We start from the raw sequence: 19,123 nt of genomic DNA, 5'->3' as shown, positions 1-19,123 counted from the left end.
ATAGGGGAAGTACACAATAGTGGAACAGATTCTACCAGAGATAAATAAATGCATATATTCATTTGAAGACAGAAAAATGTCACTTAATTCTAAACTGGGTGGTCAGTAGCCATAGTTGTAGACATTGTGCATTAAAAAAATCACTTCTGTTGGGGTGCCTGGGTGGCTCAGTTGGTTGAGCATCCAACTTCGACAGGTCATGGTCTCGCAGTTCATGGGTTCCAACCCCACGTTGGACTCTGTGTTGACAGCTCAGACCCTGGAGCCTGCTTGGGATTCTGTGTCTCCCTCTCTCTCTGCCTTTCCCCGCCTGCCCTGCCCCCCACCCTACCCCTGCTCACACTCTGTCTCTTTCTCAAAAATAAAAAAAAAAAAAAAAACAATATTAGAAAAAAATCATTTCTGTCCAAAGCCATCCCTACCTTTAGCAGGGCTTCAAACTGAGTGTCCTCATGGACTGGTAACTGGGTTGGGATATCACACTCATTCTGTCCATGAACTACCAAGGTTTTGGTACCTATAGAAGGCAAACACAATAATAAACTGAACTCTGCTATAAGAAAGTATATATTTAAGGCATAAAATATTAAAATATTATCAATAGGCTGATGTTTTTCTTGTTATGATTGTTACTATTAGTGAGTGCTTAAGGTAAATTATCCACTGAACAAATATCACTCCTTTATTTATAGTTAAATATATGTTTTAAATATATTTATTTATCAGGGGTACCTGGGTGGCTCAGTCAGTTATGTGTCCAATTCTTGATTTCAGCTCAGGTCATAATCTCATGTTTTGTGGGATCGAGCCCCACATGGGGCTCTGCCCTTGAAGCACACAGCCTGCTTGGGATTCTCTCTCTCCCTCTTTCTCTGCCCCACCCTGCTTGTGCTCTGTCTCTCTCTCTCTCTCTCTCTCTCTCTCTCTCTCTCTTGAAATAAATAAGCATGAAAAAAATTTAAACAATATTTACTTATTAAATAACAATAGCTACCATTTATGGAATTCCTGATAACTTTACATGTATTTTATATGCAAAATTATATTTAAATCTCACAGCAACCCTATGGTATGGGTATTATTATTTTCATTCTACAAATAAGAAAACAAAGAAAATAGATTCTTACAAGTAGGAACGTATAAGTAACAAAGACACATTTATTTAGTAGAAGAGTTAGCATTCAAACCTTAAGCATTGCAACAATATATCCCTTATTTTAAATGAGATGATCTTGCAATAATGGTTGAAAAAATATAAACAAGAGATATGAGCAAAACCATGACAAGTTTCCAAAATGTAGTTTAAATTTACATTTTCTCAATTCTACTTGGCTCTGAGTTAATACTTATTCTACTTCATTCATTCATTATAAGTCTTTGCAAACATTATGATATACCTTGACTTTTATTTTTATTTTCTTAATGAATGTTGGCATTTATTTATTTATTTTATAAGTTTATTTATTTAAGCAATCTCTACACCTGACGTGGGGCTCAAGCTCATGACCACTGAGATTAAGAGCTACATGCTTTACCTACTGAGCCATCCAGGTGCCCCAATACCTTGATTTTTAATGAGCTGTTTTTAAGTATATAAATGACAATATGAGTTTCTTTGCTATAATAAAAACTGATCACTTTGTTGGATAACAAGCATTATGGAATGCTTGCTGTGAGTCAGTTACGACAGCACGTGTTTTACCTACCTAGACTCATTGATTACTCGTGATTGTGAATGATGAATCACATCCTTATTTTACACACAAGTAAAGACAGCCTGAAAAGGTGATGCACTTTTTCCTAGCTAATATTAATTGTACAAATAATAAATGGCAGCAACATGACTTTCATGGCCTGCCATACCCTGTGTTCTTATCTCGATATAATTTTGTCTTTCTCTTAATTTTAATACACGTATCATCTCATATTTCCTTAGTCACTGCACCAGGATAAAGACTTGGCAGAATTCGTATCTTGAACAAAAAACAGCTATCCAAAGTGAAAAGGAACCGCAGCTAGAGTTTACATCACACTTCATGTTCTTTTGTTCTTCTCCTTCTTCCTGCTTGTCCCTTTTCCAATTTTTCATAAAGCCACCTCTCATACAGTTTACAAAGATCTGGGGTCCATGCCATGCAAACAATATTATTCCCCTTGCAGTGCCAAACATTCATTCAAAAAGGCTCTCTGTGCAACTGGCCCTCTGCGATAGACTTAAATAAATCTTCAACCTTGGCAGCCCTTCAAGGGCTGATTCACGTGGATCTTAGTTCTGATGTCTCCCCTTTCATCTGGCAATTGCAGACTTTTAAAGGGTCTATTGTATTTCTTCAGATCGTATTAAACAAAAATTCTTTGATGCCCTCAACACCGGGGTCAGGACTCTGAAAATTTTCTCATGAATGAGAGAGATGGTTGGTCTTTAAAAGGGTTATTTATACTCTTAAAAAAAAAGTTGTATCACCCAAAGCAGTAGCAGATTACCTGGCATGGAAGCAGTCACCAGGAGCTTTACCTCACACTGTTCCTTCTTCATGGTCTGCTTCAGATCCTTGAAGAAGAGGCCCTCCACGTAGCCCACCACCTCCCACAGGAAAGTCAGAGTGGCTGAAATGGCATCCATCCCCCACTCGCAGGGGGTCCGCACAAAGTACATGATTAATCCCACCTAAGAGAACAGGAAGAGGTCACAAAGCCACAGTAATCCTGAGCAAACATTCTCATTCCCTTGGCTTTTCTTTCCTTAATTAAATGTTCTTTTGTGCCTTCATATTCTCTGCTCAACAGGTCCTCTAATACTTTCAATGGGCATAAGCAAGAGAGGGTATAACTGGAAAACCAACCAGAACAGGTTGCCATATATTTTTGTGTATCACTAAGATGGTGATTTCTCAAGAGGAAAGCAGAAGATTGTTTTTCCAGGCTTCAAGTCCCTTGGTAGCTCAAGTACTGAGGCCACCCCAAATTAATCTCTACATGATGTTTGCCCAAACAGTATTTGCAGCTTGGATTATATCTAACAGTCTGAACCAATGAACACTCTGCTTGGCTAAATGGTGAACTTAAGAGTTTTTTGTTCTTGTCACCTAAAATCTCGAAAAGCTCTGTGTCCTTTGGTACATGTTTAAATTTACAATTAAAATGTTTCATCATAAGGTAATTTTTTTGTTGTTAATAGGAGTAGAATATGTTAAACACACTATACATTGAAATAAAGGGAGGATTGACTATATTGGAATATGTATTTCCACAAATTTGATGAAAGAAGTTTTAACAACCCTATTTAACAGTGCACAAAAAATCATAAAGAAATTATGTAAAATTGTTTCCCCACTGCAGCTTTTTCTATTGTTTCTTGAAAAATTTCTTAATCTTAGAAAACTTTCTAGTTATTTTGAAAGAATCAGCCTATGGTGTCACTAACCTAAAATTGCTTTGATGGTTCTGTAGGCTAGACACCCTAATGAGGGCCAAACCTCATCTCTAGTAGAAATCTACCAAAGACAGGAAAAAGACAGGAAGTCCTATGGGTTTAAAGTGCCTTGATCCATCAGAAATGAGGCTTCTCTAAAACTCATGAAGCACATTCGATTCTTTCTCTTATGTATCTGTCAATGCAGTCTGGTGGTATTGGGGATGGTCAGGGTGAGCCTGCAGAGGAACAGTGGTTGAGAGGGCAGACATACTGAAGAAGTGTTAGTGCATATTTGTAAATAGAAGATTTGGAGATTTATTCCCTTAAAACTATCTGGGCACCAAATCCCTTTGAAAGTTTTCACATCCCCTGCTCCCAAATGTGCTCAAACCCCAGGGTGAAGATCAATGGGTCAAAGTTAAGCAGTGAAATGTCTCTAACAAAGTCTGGAAGAGATGGGTCAGTGGTCCCAACATCCCCACTATACACATCCTTAATAGTCATTAGAGAAAAAAGATATATAATAAGGGTAATGGTTTAAAAATGACTCTGCCCTTCACTGTTTTGCTGTTCTAAGTATAAGACCTATTCTATAGTCCACTCAAGGCATCCATGTGCTTGGGATTTGGGGAAAGATTAGGGTTTAGAGAGAAATGCAAAAACAAGAATTTATATTCAAGTACAATAGGATTATACAGCAAAGCCAAAGTGTTGCCAGGCCTATTCTTTATTAACTGACCTAGTCAGTTACCTAGCTGGGAGCACCTATGTGGGCCAATAAGGTTTATTTTCAGTTGACAGAAGAGAGTATGGCAAAAACAGAAATGAATGTCCATCTTCTTATCCCAGCGCTAAAAGACAATGGAGAGCAATGGTCCTGGTAAGTATCCCCCCTACCCAGTGACCCAAGGGAATGGGCAGACACCTGAAAGGGCTTTTGCTTCCAGTCTTTGGGTCTCTAGCAAAGGTTCAATTCAGGGCCTTTCGATAGCACTGGGATGCCACCTGATAGGTCACATACTTAAACTGAGGAAGGCCCTGACATTTGACTTTAATAACCTACCTTTGGTTTTTGCGTGGTGTAGCCAGGACCAAGAAGTAGCATAAAGTTTGGCTGGAAAGCTTTCTGGATAGAATTGCCACAGACTGATGTCACCGAGCATACTGCACCAGTCAGCGGCTTTCCTAAGCTGGAGCCATCTGGGACATGCAACTAGAACTTAGAGGTGTGTATAGCACCAGCAGGAGCCGAGGTGAGGTTGTCTCTCAGCAGGCACCACGTGGAGCCCACAGGACCCAAGTCATAGCAACCATGGGCATTGGTTTCCACTAGCCAGGCATCTAGCAACCAGCCAGATAAAGAACGCTGTCTCACAAAGGGAGGAGCCGGAGCAAATGTTGAATAATAGATAGAATGCTGAACGAATGTAGGAGTGCTGAGAATACTCACTCCGATTTTGCCCTTCCATCTTGTTTGTGTTCATGCAGTAATTTTCCTTGGGGCTACATGTTCCAGGTCCCTTGGAGGTTAATGTATGCCCTGACCAGAATGCAGGAAAGCTTGTTCTGAGCTTCCTTCTGGTGCACAGATGGTACCACTTTAGATAACTACCTGTTCCCTTCACCTCGTTGCCCTTGCTCTATATAAAAGCTCTAGATGATGGTGTGGACTTCATGGAAAATAGCTGCATAGCACTTGGATTGGCGTCTGTTCCATCTCCCCCCCCACCCCCCCACCGCCGTCAGTAAGTTACCCCGAATAAATTCTGTGTGAACAAAATGGAGTGGCTTGCTTCATTTTTCCATATCAAAGGGCCTCAGTCTGGAGGATACTGTCCCTCCTCCACCTTCCAACAACAAAGGTCTTTTTTCTTTCCAACTCCACATAGTGTTTACAGACGAAAGAAGTTGGAAAAAAAATAGGATTCCTAGGGGTTTTTTTTAGCCAGGAAAGACCAAATGCTATCCAAAGTTACTATTTATACATTTTTATCAGTCTGAACTTAAAAGTGGATTTGGACACTTATTTATATTCTTTCCCTTGTCACCCGGCTGGTGGGCACTCATGAGGGAAACCAAATCAGTCACAGACAAGAGAAAGGGATTACAAATTTTCTCTGCACAGAGGAGCTGTAATGTTAAATTTATCATTTCGTTGCAGATGCATTTGGATTCCGCTTCTATTTCCCTACCTGCTAGAAGACTGACAATAGTGAGGGAGAACGAAGTTCCCCCAATGCAGACATTCACTTGGCTATCTGTCTGTCTGGATTAAGGTGCAGTTTCAAAGAACAGGCATCAGGCTAACCACCCCAAAACTGCATATTCATTTAGGGTGTAACATCCTAAAGAAACTGGTAAATTCTGGAGGGTTCAGGAAGGAGCTGTCAGGATGGTTTAAAGCAAAGATAGGCACTATGGAAAAATACACTCACAGATACTTTCCATCTAGGGCAACTATTTGCCTGTGTGTGTGTGTGTGTGTGTGTGTGTGTGTGTGTGTTTTAAAAAGCAAGATAGAAAAAGGGAAAAGTGACTAAAATGACATATAAGTTTTCACAACAGAAAACCCAAACTAAGAAGCAACATAAGGAAGTTGTATAGTGCCAAAGGAAGGCAGAGATGAAATGGATGTTTATTGAGTGCCTACTACATGCCAAGCAGAGTGTCAGGAGGGGCTTCCCTATACAAACAGGGGTGAATTTAGCTGACCATGGTTTACCTCCATTCACATAATTAATGGGGGGGTTTATTGAAAAAGTTTCCTATGAATTTTTCCTCATGTTGCTGCTTCCTAACTGGAAATGAACATTTACAACTTACTGGAGGCTGAAACTCACCAAGTAGTTGAATAGGATGTGAGATGTCTGGGCAGGAAAGTCTCCAATATTTAAGAGAAGTTTGCGCAGCATGTACATTAACTCATCCTGAAAGAAGAACAGAATGTCTACATCTCGTTCAGCTACCATGCTGTAGGACATAAATTTAACTTCTTAAAAAGTGGGGGAGGTTCCTGCTTTTCCCTCATGTTGATTTCCATTATGTTCAGCATTTTAATATAGTATATATGATACTTATTAAACAGTATTTAAACCAACAGTAACACCTTTGCTTAGGAGCCAATCTGAAATAACTGAGCAGTAGTTAGACAAGTTTCTTTTCTTTCTTTTTTTTTTTAATAAAAAGTTAGACCGTGTCTATAGGTCACAGGCAAATCACAGGAAAGGTATATATTTAGCCAATTCTATTTGCTATGACTTCCAGGTGTGATGCAAATGTCAGGCAGACCTATCTTGAGATACCATTAAATATACATGGTTTCATGGACTTCACAGGTCTGCTTCCTGGGTTTTGAGTCAAAGAGATAAAGTTAGGTCAAGAGGGAATAAATAGAGATGTTTATAAGTCACCTTACCTTTCAGAAACTAAACTTGATCTTCTATAGAACAAGAGCATAACACAGAAATGAACAAATACTTTTAATCAGTGTGTTTTGCCATTGCTCAGAAAACTACTTTATTTGTCATAATCTTTTTACACAGGTGGCCTGCTGGATTAGATTGTCTTGATTAATGGATAGTTTCAACAAATTCTAATAATCCCACCTGTATCACAGACTACTAAGCGATCAGAATTTAATAAATATATTCATTACTAAGAACACTATACTGAATTTAGTCTTTGCTTAAAAGACTGAAAATCTTTCAGTAACTTAGGTTCATCACTACCAGTGCACCAAACACAAATGGAGACATCAGTCGATGGACAAATTTGAAAGAAAACAGCAAGGTTTAGTACTGCTCATCATTACCATTTCCTAAAGAACTTATTTGCTGTGTATCAGAAATTGATGTTCTATGCATAGCACTATGAAATCCATTGTTTGCTTTTAACAGTGTTCACCCACAGTGCTACACAGCTATACTACAAAGAAAGAAGAATTTACTTGTCTATTGCTGATGGTCAGTTTTTCCAGAAAATGTCGAAGAACTGTCGATGGATCTTCAATTAGACAATTCCATAAGACTTGTTGGGCCACAGCACTCACTTCAGAAGAGAGAAGACATTGAGCATTTGTCTTAAATAAAGTATTAGATAAACTATTCAAACAATTTACTAAGATTTTAATTAGTATCTTTTTTTTGCCTTAACAATGTTCTGTAAACACTTTTTCTGTTGAAAGGTAGGTATTTGTTCTCATTGTTACTTGTTTCTGAACATTTTCACCTGTAAAGAAAAGGTAACGAAAAAGTATAGGGTGGTCTTTAGATTTTAGAATTGCTTTTGTAAAGAATACATTTGTGATTTACAGTGATATATCATTCAGCCTTAAAAGAGAGAAATCTTGCCATTTGTGATAATGAAGATGGACTTTGAGGGCATTATGTTCAATGAAATAATTCAGACAGAAAAAGACAAATACTGTATGATCTCACTTATATGTGGAATCTAAAATAAACCAAACTCATAGATACAGAGACCAGATTGGTGATTCCCAAAAGAGGGGGTAGGGTAAATGTTTGAAGGTGGTCAAAAGGTAAAAACTTCTGATTATAAGATAAATAAATCCTGAGGATGTAATATACAGCATGGTGACTAGAGTCAACAATACTGTATTGCTTATTTGGAGGTTGCTAAGAGAGTATATTTTAAAAGTTCTCATTATAAGATAAAAATTGTTACTACGTGTGGTAATGGGTATTACCTAAACTTATTGTGGTAACACTTCATAACATACACATATATCAAAGTATTATATTGTACATCTAAAACTAATACAATGCTATATGACAATTATATCTCAATTTAAAAAGAAAGAGGGATGCCTGGGTGGCTCCGTTGTTTAAGCACCCGGCTCCTGATTTCGGCTCAGGTCATGATCTCAGTTTGCAAGATCAAGCCTGGTCTCAGGCTCTGTACTGACAGCATGGAGCCTGCTTGAGATTCTCTGTTTCTCCCTCTCTCTCTCTGCCCTTCCTTGCTCTCTCTCTCTCTCCCTCCCTCTCTCAAAAATATATTAATAAATAAACATTTGAAAAAATGAATAAAATAAAAAGAAAGACTACATTAGTGAATCTTTGTTTTGGAAATTACCCTAATTTTAGGAGTGATAAATATTTGTCAAATTAAAGTCATATTTTAATATTGGTTGCATGGAGAAATTTCTAAAGTAATTATTCGGTTCTTAGAAAATGTGTTTTGGTTTATAATGCATATGAATTAGAGATGATCTTTTACTGTTCATGTGAGTGCTTTAAATAGTATCTCCTTTAGTGAGATGAAGTAGTTAAGCCAGTGGTAATTAGGTTCCCACTTCTATGAGGATGTCTTAGGAATAAATAATTATTCCTGATGTGAAGAAAGTGCTTCTACTACTTTGGGGAAAACAATCAGGCCAAGACTGCCTGGAAGTGCCCAAGCTAGGAAAGCAGGTGGGTAGAATTGAGTGGTAGATAAGCACTAGATGATCTTTAGTCTAAATGGTTTAATTAGTGTTCTAAACTATAAATATGGAATTCAGCATGAATGTGTTGTTCGGTCTATATTTTGAATAAAAGATACCATCTTTTTGCATCAGAAACTAACCTTCCAATTAAAAGTATGGGCTATATAAATAAATAATATGAACAAGAGATATGTAAATATAAGCTTTAGTTTCTGTGTGTCTTTATAAATAATTAAAATAGGTGTAGGTTTTTCTTAGGTCAAAATTGGTTGCAAAACTATCTTAGCATATTATCTTTATTCTAATTGCTGAAGTAGGGCAATTTAACACTTAAAAACATGAAAAATACAGAAAAAGACAGCTGACAGTGAGACTACAAATCATAGAAACAACTTATAAACATTTTGCAATATGTCCTCTCATACACGTGAAATTTTTATTTACATGTAGTTTTAAATAATATGTAGAAAATATTCCTTGGCACTCAGTTTTTTACTTAGCAATATATTAAAAACTTAATGTTAATATTCTACTAGAATGTTATTTCTAATGTGCATATGGAGGTACCATGTCTAACTAATTGCTTGCTGGAAATTTAAACTCTTCTCAAATATTTGTTATTTTAAATAATGTACAATAAGCAGAAACCTATAAAGACCCTTATATAGCCCTCGTTGCCCTAGGAAATTGCTAGAAGTCAAAATCTGTATCAAAGAGCTTTCACACTTTTAAGGTTTTTGACACCTATTGTGAAACTTTGTTCCCAGAATGCTTGTATTGAATTCTATATTCCCATCAGCAAGGTGTGAGGTTTCTTTTTTCCCTGAATCTTTACCAACTATGGGTATTTTCATTTAGAATAATTTTTTCACGGTAGCTGTACTTGAGCATAGCATAACATACAGAAAAGTTGAATCACTATGTTGTGTACCTGGAAGTAATATAACATCGTATGTCAACTGTACTCAAATAAAAACATAATAAAATAAAAAAAAAGCTTTGCAATTTTTTGGGTGAAATATAAAGTTTCTATTGTCTTAAACAACAATGTTGCTTACAGATGTTATTGGCCATTGGGCCATGTATTTATATCCTTTGTCCGTTTTTCTGTTGGGCTTTAAAAACATCATTATTGAGTTCTATGGGTTTTTTAATAACAACATTAGAAATATCAACCTGTTATCTGTCACAAATGTTACTCATCTTTACCCATAGTTTATCATTTCATTTTGCAATTATTATCTTTAGATTAGTACCTCTGGAAAGGTAATCAAGTGGGACAGATGGCATTGGTGGTGTCAAGCTAATAGCTAAGATTTCCAAGGTGGCCGGAATTGCCATCTGATGTCCACGGGGTCAAATAAGTGTTATTCAGTTTTCTAGTCGTAAATAATACTCCTAGACCCAAGTATGTATTTCAAATGCAACTTCTTGGTCATAAAGTTAGTGGAACAAGGAGATGAAGACAGTGATCATGTTAGTATAGTATACTACAAATCTGTAATTGTAGTTTGTACATAAAACAAATCAACATGTGACCAGTAGTTAATGTCTTCGAAAGCATCCTACTGTCCTCCATCAGATAACAGCTTCAGTGTTTTGTGAGAGTTATTGATGGGTTTACTAGTCAAAGCTATACCTGCTACGCCATCTTCCCGCACCTCACCATCCTCCATTAGATGAACAATGGGCAGCACGGCTGCACAGATGCATGCTGGGAACACTGCTTGGGGGGGCTGAGGCACATGGTGGTTTGGTGTGTGTTCAGTAGTGTGCTCCTCATCTGAAGAGAGAGACATCATTGGAGGGCTTTTCTTAGTATTGTAATCCCAGTGCAACATTTCTCAGTTCAAAGCTTGCTTATTTAACATCCTTTTGGTTATAGATATCTAGGTGCCTCAGCACCCTTTGTTGAAGAGACTCTTCTTTCCTTATTGAGGTTTTGTGGTGCCCTTTTAAACATGACAGCGGCATAAATGTAATAGTTTACTTCTAGTCATTCAATTCTAGTCCATTGATTTACTGTCAATCTTTAGTCAATACCACACAGTATTGATGACTACAGCTTTACAGTAAGTATTGAAATTGGGAAATGTGAGTCTTCCAGTTTTGTTCTTCATTTCCAAGATGGTTTTGATTATTCAAGTATGTGGAGTAATCAGAACCCTCATACTTTTTGGAAGGAATGTAAAATGACACAGCTGATCTTGAAAATAGCTTGGCAGTGTACCCCACACTTGTACATCACTGTTCGTAGTAGTATAATTTATAATAGTCAGAAAGTGGAAATAAATGTCCACTAACTGGTGAATTTATAAATAATGTGGTATATCTATATAATGGAACATTGTCCAGGGACAAAGAACTGATATATGAGACAACATGGATGAACCTTGAAAATGTGCTGAGTGAAAGAATCCAGTCTCAACAGGCCATATATTATATGACTCCATTTATATGAAATGTATGGAAAAGCAAATCCATAAAAATGGGAGACAGAGGGGTGCCTGGGTGGCGCAGTCGGTTAAGCGTCCGACTTCAGCCAGGTCACGATCTCGCGCTCCGTGAGTTCGAGCCCCGCGTCGGGCTCTGGGCTGATGGCTCAGAGCCTGGAGCCTGTTTCGGATTCTGTGTCTCCCTCTCTCTCTGCCCCTCCCCCGTTCATGCTCTGTCTCTCTCTGTCCCAAAAATAAATAAACGTTGAAAAAAAAAATGGGAGACAGATTATTTATTGCCACTGGTTAGAGAAAGTGTGGATGAGGAACAACTGCTAATGGGTATAGCGTCTCTTTTTGGATGTGATAATATTCTAAAATGAGAGGTGATAATCATCATTCTATTCACACTCTATAAATATACTAAAAACCATTGCATTGTATACTTCAAAAGGGTGAATATTTTTGGTACATGAATCATATCTCAAGAAAATTATATCTGTGATAAAAAATATAAATGAGCCTTTGGCCCAATCCCTATTTGTTGTGATTAATCCACATCGGTCATTTTTGAAGTTCCTGAGGGTTGTGCAGCTGAGGGTTGAGAACCACTGGTTTCTGTACAACTTTCTAATAACTTTATAAATCAGTAATGAAATTTATGTTATCATGAGGCAGTGAGTCCCAGACAGTTATTCATGAGTAGAGAAAACATACTTTTTAAATTCTTGGAATTGAAGGATATCACATTTCCCCCCGGAATCAGATTTCATTACAGAAGTAACAGGAGCTGTGGTCTTTCTTTGATTTTTCAATTATTCCAGAAGAGCATCCTATAGCATTCTAGTGGATCTTGGCCACTCATTGGAATCTCCACCCGAGTAGATTTTAAAAATACTGATGTGTGGGTCCCATTCTTAGAAATTCTGATTTGATCTTGGGTGTGGCCTGGGTATTTTTTTAAAGCTCATCAGTTGATTGTAATGTGTAGCCAGGGATGAAACCCATCAGCAATATGATTACTTATAATGTAGTTAAAATAGAGCCAATTCAGGGGCACCTGGGTGGCGCAGTCGGTTAAGCGTCCGACTTCAGCCAGGTCACGATCTCGCGGTCCGTGAGTTCCAGCCCCGCGTCAGGCTCTGGGCTAATGGCTCAGAGCCTGGAGCCTGTTTCCGATTCTGTGTCTCCCTCTCTCTCTGCGCCTCCCCCGCTCATGCTCTGTCTCTCTCTGTCCCAAAAAATAAGTAAACGTTAAAAAAAAAAAATTAAAAAAAAAATAGAGCCAATTCATAAAGGGTAAATTGCTGGGTAAAAAAAAAAAAAAAAAAAAAAAAAAGTACCACTTAATCTAATATTTATTTTTGGAACTTTGAGTCATAAAACAAGTTATTTAATGAAGACAGTGTGGTGAAGTATAATAATAATATTAACTGGAAAATGTTTCAAAACACACACAAGTCATAAGCAATAAATAACAAATTTCTAAGAGGACGCACCTTCGGCACTGACAGCTGAACGCACAGACCAGACTGACCCTCGGCGGAAGGAATAATTCCTATGGGAAGTGCTGGAGGTACAGGATGGACTCACAGACAGTCGACGGGATGCCAGATTGGTGACTTCTTCTACTGGCAAAGAAAATGAGGAATGTAACCTTTGGTTTTGTAACAAAAAAGTCATCATCGTCACAACTATAGCTGTACTTACATCACAGGTGTATACTGCTCTCAGAGCATAAGGCTTAAGTAAGTTAGAGTGTACTTATGAATGGAAAAAAATATTTTAGAAAGAAAGGCAGAAACTTTGTCCCATAGATTCTACAAAAGCTGGGCAGAGAATCACTTAATTAGAATGGTTCATAAATTATTTTCTGATACCAACCAACAAATTGGCTGCATTTGTCAAGGTTGATAGTTAAAATGGACTAACCCCATTTTTAATGATGAAGGATTGATTGCATTCACTTCAATATACACTCTGGATTTAGCTGTTCTCTGAATCATAATCACTTCTTGGTTCATTATCATATTGGTTCATTCAATGTGACTAACTTCCTCCTCTGTAAACAAGCCAACTCTAGCAATTAAGAAAAGAACAACTTCCCTTCTCTTTCTTTGGATAGTGTCAGGAGGTGAGAGAGAAAGAGGGTGCATATCACCTTATATCACAGAAATGTTTATTTCAAAGCAAGTCCTTTTCATTCCCTGAGACTGAGCCCCCCAAGAAGTCCCATGTATAGAGGGCACCTTCTTCTTCTGGTTCTGAGTTGGGTGTGCAGGTGGGTTCATAGCAAGCCTCCTGGGTGATGGGGATGGCGGTGATGAGGCTGGCTTCTCTACCAAGACGTTTCTTCTCTTCCTCCTGTTGCAAGTTCTTTAAGATGTGTTCTGCTCTCTGATGGGAGCGGGACACAGCACGGGCTGAAAAGGATTTCTGTGGAGACATGAAGACCAGTTGATCTTATAGAAACTGTTTTGCAAGGTCATAGACATAAAGAATGTTTCAATAGAATTACAAAATATGGTACTTTGTTCTCAGGAAATGGTAGGGCACCCATGGTCTAGTTTCATGGCTATTTGTTTTTCTATCAGATTTCCAGGTTGTATGTAACTAAGCTATTCATTTTCATTCAATGAGAATAATTCTTCAAGAATATCTATAAGTTTTGGGATTTCACCTTTAGAATTTGGGGTGATATCAATGATCCACTCTTTAAACACTAAAATGAAATAAAGAAGTTTAATATTTATTCCTTTCCATAATTTTTTGAAATGATTTTAAATGAAGTACATTTATTTCATAAAGGTTAATAAAAGAGAAAGAACCATGGAAAGGAGGAGGAAAGAGAGCTATCGCTTACATAAAACAATTGGTTATATGATTTATTTTATTTTTGTATCCTGACTAACTACCACACTGTAAATATTTAATTATTGTAGGTAAATACAGTGGGACACTGTAAATACTTAACAGTATTTGTAGAAACAAAGTTAGTGAATAGAAATAATGAGAATTGATAGTGTTACTAAGGTTGAATGCAGGATCTTAACATAAGACTAAAGGTTTCCTATGCAGAATGGCACAATAGCAATTAAGGGCATTAGATAGGCCACATGGCAATTTATTTGCAGAGCTAGGGGTTAAACTGATTTATTATATTAAGGTAAGGTAAGAATTATGTAATGAGAGAAAGAGAACTCTATCGAATCAGGGGTCTTGGCTTCAAATTCATTGTGAACTTGGGATAGAGAGTGTGTTTGGCTCAAATGAATCCGTTGTCTATGCAGGAGACAAATCAAAGATCCTTATGCCAGGGGTTCAGATGCTGGATTTATTGTATATATGGAGAAAAAACCAGGTGTGCCTTTCTCTTCGGCATTAACACCATCAGATACAAAAGTACTATATGCAGAAGAATTAAAATATTTTGATGGGTTAAGAGCTCAAACAAACAGTTCTCCAAAGAGAACTACAATGTCAAGAAAATATGTGATGTGCAAAAACGTTCAAGCTAACTTCATATATCCAACAAACTTTTTAAAGAATTGTGAACAAAAAAAACCAATGACTTCGTTTTTTGTCAATCAAAGTGGCATTAAAAAATAATACTAGCTAATTTGAATAAAGACAAAACACTTTCCTATTCTATTTTACGTGGGTAAAATGATAAAATCTTCCTGGGGTTATTTTGCGAGGTGTATTTAATCTTTAATATTTATATACCAATTGCCCTCATTCCATGGGAATTTGTGCAAGAAAATAATCATAGATTTGTGCAAAGACGTATGTTCTTTTTCTCCTTTTTTGCTTTATTTTCCATATTTTCTACATTACTCTTGTAATTTAGAAAAATGCTATTCAACAGGTGAAAAAAGCATACTTTGAAGACTCATTTTTTTCAAAAGGCATATATTCTTGGTTCTATGAATATGCCATGTTCTAAACTTAGCTGTTTATGAATTATATTACATATAGAGTGTCACGTTAAAGTACATTAAGACCTGAGGTCTCAGAGCGATATTTGTGATGATGATACTAATGATCAACAAAATGAAGAACAGACCAACATCCAAACAAAGAAAAAAGAACTGCCAATTCAGTTCCTTTTCTTATCCAGGGTCACTCTCATTAACTTTTGGGTAGCTTGTGAATTACCAGTTAAACGAATGTGTTTGTGTTATAATAACTAGGGACAAAAGTGCTACCCTTGGCCAAGAAATCAATGCCCAATGTTTTTAACAGCTGTATAAGGTGGCTGCTATTGAGACTATGATTCTATTCATAAGAACAATGACCTTTTATGATTTTCATGGCTGATTTTCTGTGTTGTTATTCCATTCTTATGACAAGAATTAACAAACTGTCTCACATACTCATTGTCCTTCTCTCTTACATGTACACCAAGGAGCCTGAAGATACGAGAAAATGCCTGTTACTCACAGACTGGTCTTCATTAATGGGGTCCTGGACACTCCCGCTGCACTGAGGGACCCATGGGGGGTCAAACATTGGGACGGATGGCATTCCAAGCACTGGCGAGGGCAGGGTGAAGTTTATACTGGGAGGTGGGATCTGTTAGTTGACATCAGAAAAATGAAGTCAGGTGAAAAATAAACTAGAATGGGTCTGAAGTATAATTATGAAATAATATTATAGAGTACATGATGTTATAGAGTACAGGATGAACATCTCTGGGTCTCAGCTTATTCATTAAAAAATGAAAGGTTTTAACTCTATGTTCTTTATTTGTGTTAATTACTCCATCCTCCAAAAAAACATCTATATGTATAGATACAGCAAAGCGTCTGAAAGTTTATACCCCAAATTTTTATGTTTACCTCTTGGGATGGTAGTGGGATCTTGAGGTTTATAGAACATTGATTTTCTTACTTTACCACTCTTCTCTATTTCAATTATTAAAACAAGAATTCATGCATATATGAGTTAGGTTTACTTACATAATCAGAGAGAAAAAAGAAGCATCTCTTGGGCCACACACCATGGATTTGAGGTTCAAGGATTTAAACAAGTCTTGGGTTAGTGTGCTAATCTAATTCCTATGGGGGAAGTATCCCTCACCTTAAAAATCTGCTGTGCTCCTTCCTCCATCCGGGGCCAGACCTGGTAGCGAAACCTCCAGAGTGTGTGGAACTTGAGAACAGCATTCAGCCTCTGTACAGTCTCTGGGTGGTGGAACTCTGACATCAACATGTCAGACACAGCCTCAGGGACTTTCACCGCACACAGCAGGAACATGGCAGCTAGAGACGGCCAACAATTTGTCAGCTACACATCTTTTAAATTTGGTTGGTTCTTGGGGATGGGGACAAGTGGGGAGCTATTCTTGTGTCTTGAAAATGACTCCTGAGCTAATGCAGCCAGGCCACCAGCATTGGCAAAAGCACATCTTATTTCAGCTGCTGGAAACCAAACATACTTTGTGCCATCCACAATCTTCCTATATCTGGTGAGGGCAGTGACAGTGTGGTATTTCAGTAGAATACCTCATTCCAAGCAAAGCTTCCTTTGGCTCACAGTGCAAAGTGAATGTGTGAGGAAGCAAATGAAAAAAAAGGCAATTATATACCGAAATATCCTTTTTAGAAAATGAAGGTGGCCCTTCATAGTAATCCAGGGACAGTATGTAAAAATGTCCATTAAAAACTGTCCCAGTTACATTATATTAAAAATAAAATCCACATTGTAGACTGTATTAGAAACATCTACCCTTCTGAGAGATAGAAAAGATCGAGAAGCCCAAAGAGATTTCATGAATCATGATACCATTGTTGTTTTTAATTTTGGGGAAAGCCAAATATCAATATGAGAAAGGTCAAGTGCCCTGATAAGTTACAAAGTTAATGAATAATGGGGCAGAAAAAGACACTCTGTAGCATGGATGAATGAGCCAGTGTCAATCATAAAAACATAATTTAAAAATCTCTCTTGTACTTTTTCCTGGATCATCAAAAAAATACTCAGACAATTGTGTTAGGGTAGCTAGGATTGAGTGCCGGGTCTGAAACCCCTCTGCTATGTGTCCTTAGGAGAACCTCTCAACTTCTCTCAGCCTCTGTTTCTTTAGGGTCAGAAGGTCAATGATGATGATGATGATGATGATAGCTGCCTCCAAATTTGTTGTCAAAATAAGATAAAATAATGTATGAGAAAGTGCTCTGTGACACGAGAAGTCTACACACTTCTAAAGCAGGTTTCATTTTTTAGAGACAATGTGGCATATGGGAGGGACATCTATGTGTGTGCAGTCAGAAGACCTGGGTTTGGTTTCCCAGCCCTGCTGATTCTGAACTGTGTGCACTTGGATAAGCCCTTTGAACCCTCTTAGTTGCAGTTTGCTCATCTATAAAATAGTGGTTTCAAGGATCCAGTAAGACAACTGGTGTGCTATAGTTAGTTCTATAAGAAATGTTAGCTACTGTGACCATTAGCTTTTGATTATACTTTTCTTTATCCTACTAGTTCCTTAAATCTCCACTCTGTCTCCTTCCATTACTTTTCTTCCAAGTGTGCTCTACTCTGTCTCAACTTTTAAACACCATGGTTGCTCTTTACATTATTGCAGTTGAAGCTCTACCTCAATCTCTGTCCTGAAGCAATTTTCTGGTAATGATCACTAATCAGTAGACCCAGTGGTTTTGTTTGTTTGTTTGTTTGTTTGTTTTACAGCATTTGTTTCCTTTCAGTTTTTAACACCTTCATAAAAATCTCTCTGATGAGCTCTCCTCTTTGGCTTCCATGGTTTGAGGTTGAGTTTTTCTCCTACTTTTCTGGTCATTTTCCAGGGTATTCTGCTGGCTGCTCCTCTTCCTGTCTCTGAAGGTAGAGAAGGTCAATGGCTTAGTGCTCATCCTTCTGCTCTTTCCTCTCTATAGATTCTTCCCTTGGAAATCTCATCCACTCTTACTGCTTCAGAGACCACATAGATCAGATTCCCGCCCCCCCCCCCACAGTTTATCTCTACCTTTGACCTTTTCCTATTAGCTTTAATGTCACATCACTGGCTATATGTCGCCTTACTACTTCACTCATTGCTGCCACATTCGACTTGGTAACAACACATCCTCTATATATGACATTACTCATTGGCTCAGAACCCATGAGTGGTTTCCCACAGTTCAATGGGAAGTCCATACGTCCAAGTGTGTCTTTCAAGGTCTGTTACAATCTGAGTCCCACTCACTTATTTAATAATGGACTGGGGACTCCTCTACAAAAGCCACCCCAGTCTCAGTTCCTCTTCATGCTTTCCAAATAAGACCCATGCATTTCCACAGCCCATGTGGCTTTGCATACACCATCTTCTTCTAGCTTTTATTAAAGCCCGGTCTACCTGTTCATATCTTCCATGAAAGTTTCCATGGCTGTCTCATATCTGGGAAGTGTGCCTTTCCCTACAGCTCTCCCTGAGAAACATGTGGTAGAGAAGCAAAAATCTAAGCTTTAATGTGAACAAAAATATTTTACAAGACATTTGTTGCAGTGTAGTATAAAAATCCAGAAGAAACCTAAATTTCCATTAGTAGGTCCAGGTTAGATAAATTATTATGCCCATTCATTCAATGAAATATTTGGTAGCCATTAAAAAGAATGAGGTGAATCTATAAGCAGATGTTAAAAATGGTTTCCTAGGGAGTGCTTCTAACAACTTCTCATTGGGTGCTGCCCAATTTGAATTGTTTTTTGTTCAAATAAACTCTTCAAATTTTTAGTATACCCCAGTTTATCTTTTAACAGTTCTAGTGTCACAAGAGGCAACCAAAGGGGACCCTGATGGTTCCCAGGAGCAATGAGCAACCAGGTATA

At 37.7% G+C, this 19,123-nt stretch overlaps 1 protein-coding gene across 9 annotated transcripts in view; it reads right to left on the bottom strand.

Moving 5' to 3' along the window:
* UNC80 (unc-80 homolog, NALCN channel complex subunit) overlaps positions 1–19,123 on the bottom strand; it is a 223,233-nt gene that overhangs the window by 66,248 nt on the left and 137,862 nt on the right. For 8 of the 9 annotated variants that reach the window (XM_030326989.1, XM_032594509.1, XM_032594507.1 and 5 more), the window contains 9 exons: positions 16,379–16,560; positions 15,740–15,871; positions 13,546–13,732; positions 12,796–12,927; positions 10,501–10,644; positions 7,362–7,462; positions 6,256–6,342; positions 2,485–2,668; positions 423–517 (listed from right to left, as the gene is read on the bottom strand). In XM_030326989.1, coding sequence (XP_030182849.1) covers positions 423–517; positions 2,485–2,668; positions 6,256–6,342; positions 7,362–7,462; positions 10,501–10,644; positions 12,796–12,927; positions 13,546–13,732; positions 15,740–15,871; positions 16,379–16,560 — 1,244 coding nt within the window. The remainder of the gene's footprint in view (positions 1–422; positions 518–2,484; positions 2,669–6,255; positions 6,343–7,361; positions 7,463–10,500; positions 10,645–12,795; positions 12,928–13,545; positions 13,733–15,739; positions 15,872–16,378; positions 16,561–19,123) is intronic. The other variant, XM_032594506.1, reaches the window with a different exon arrangement.

Source organism: Lynx canadensis, chromosome C1, assembly GCF_007474595.2.
Source record: "Lynx canadensis isolate LIC74 chromosome C1, mLynCan4.pri.v2, whole genome shotgun sequence".
NCBI classification, from domain to species: Eukaryota; Metazoa; Chordata; class Mammalia; order Carnivora; family Felidae; genus Lynx; species Lynx canadensis.
This window is presented reverse-complemented; position numbering and strand designations above follow the sequence as displayed.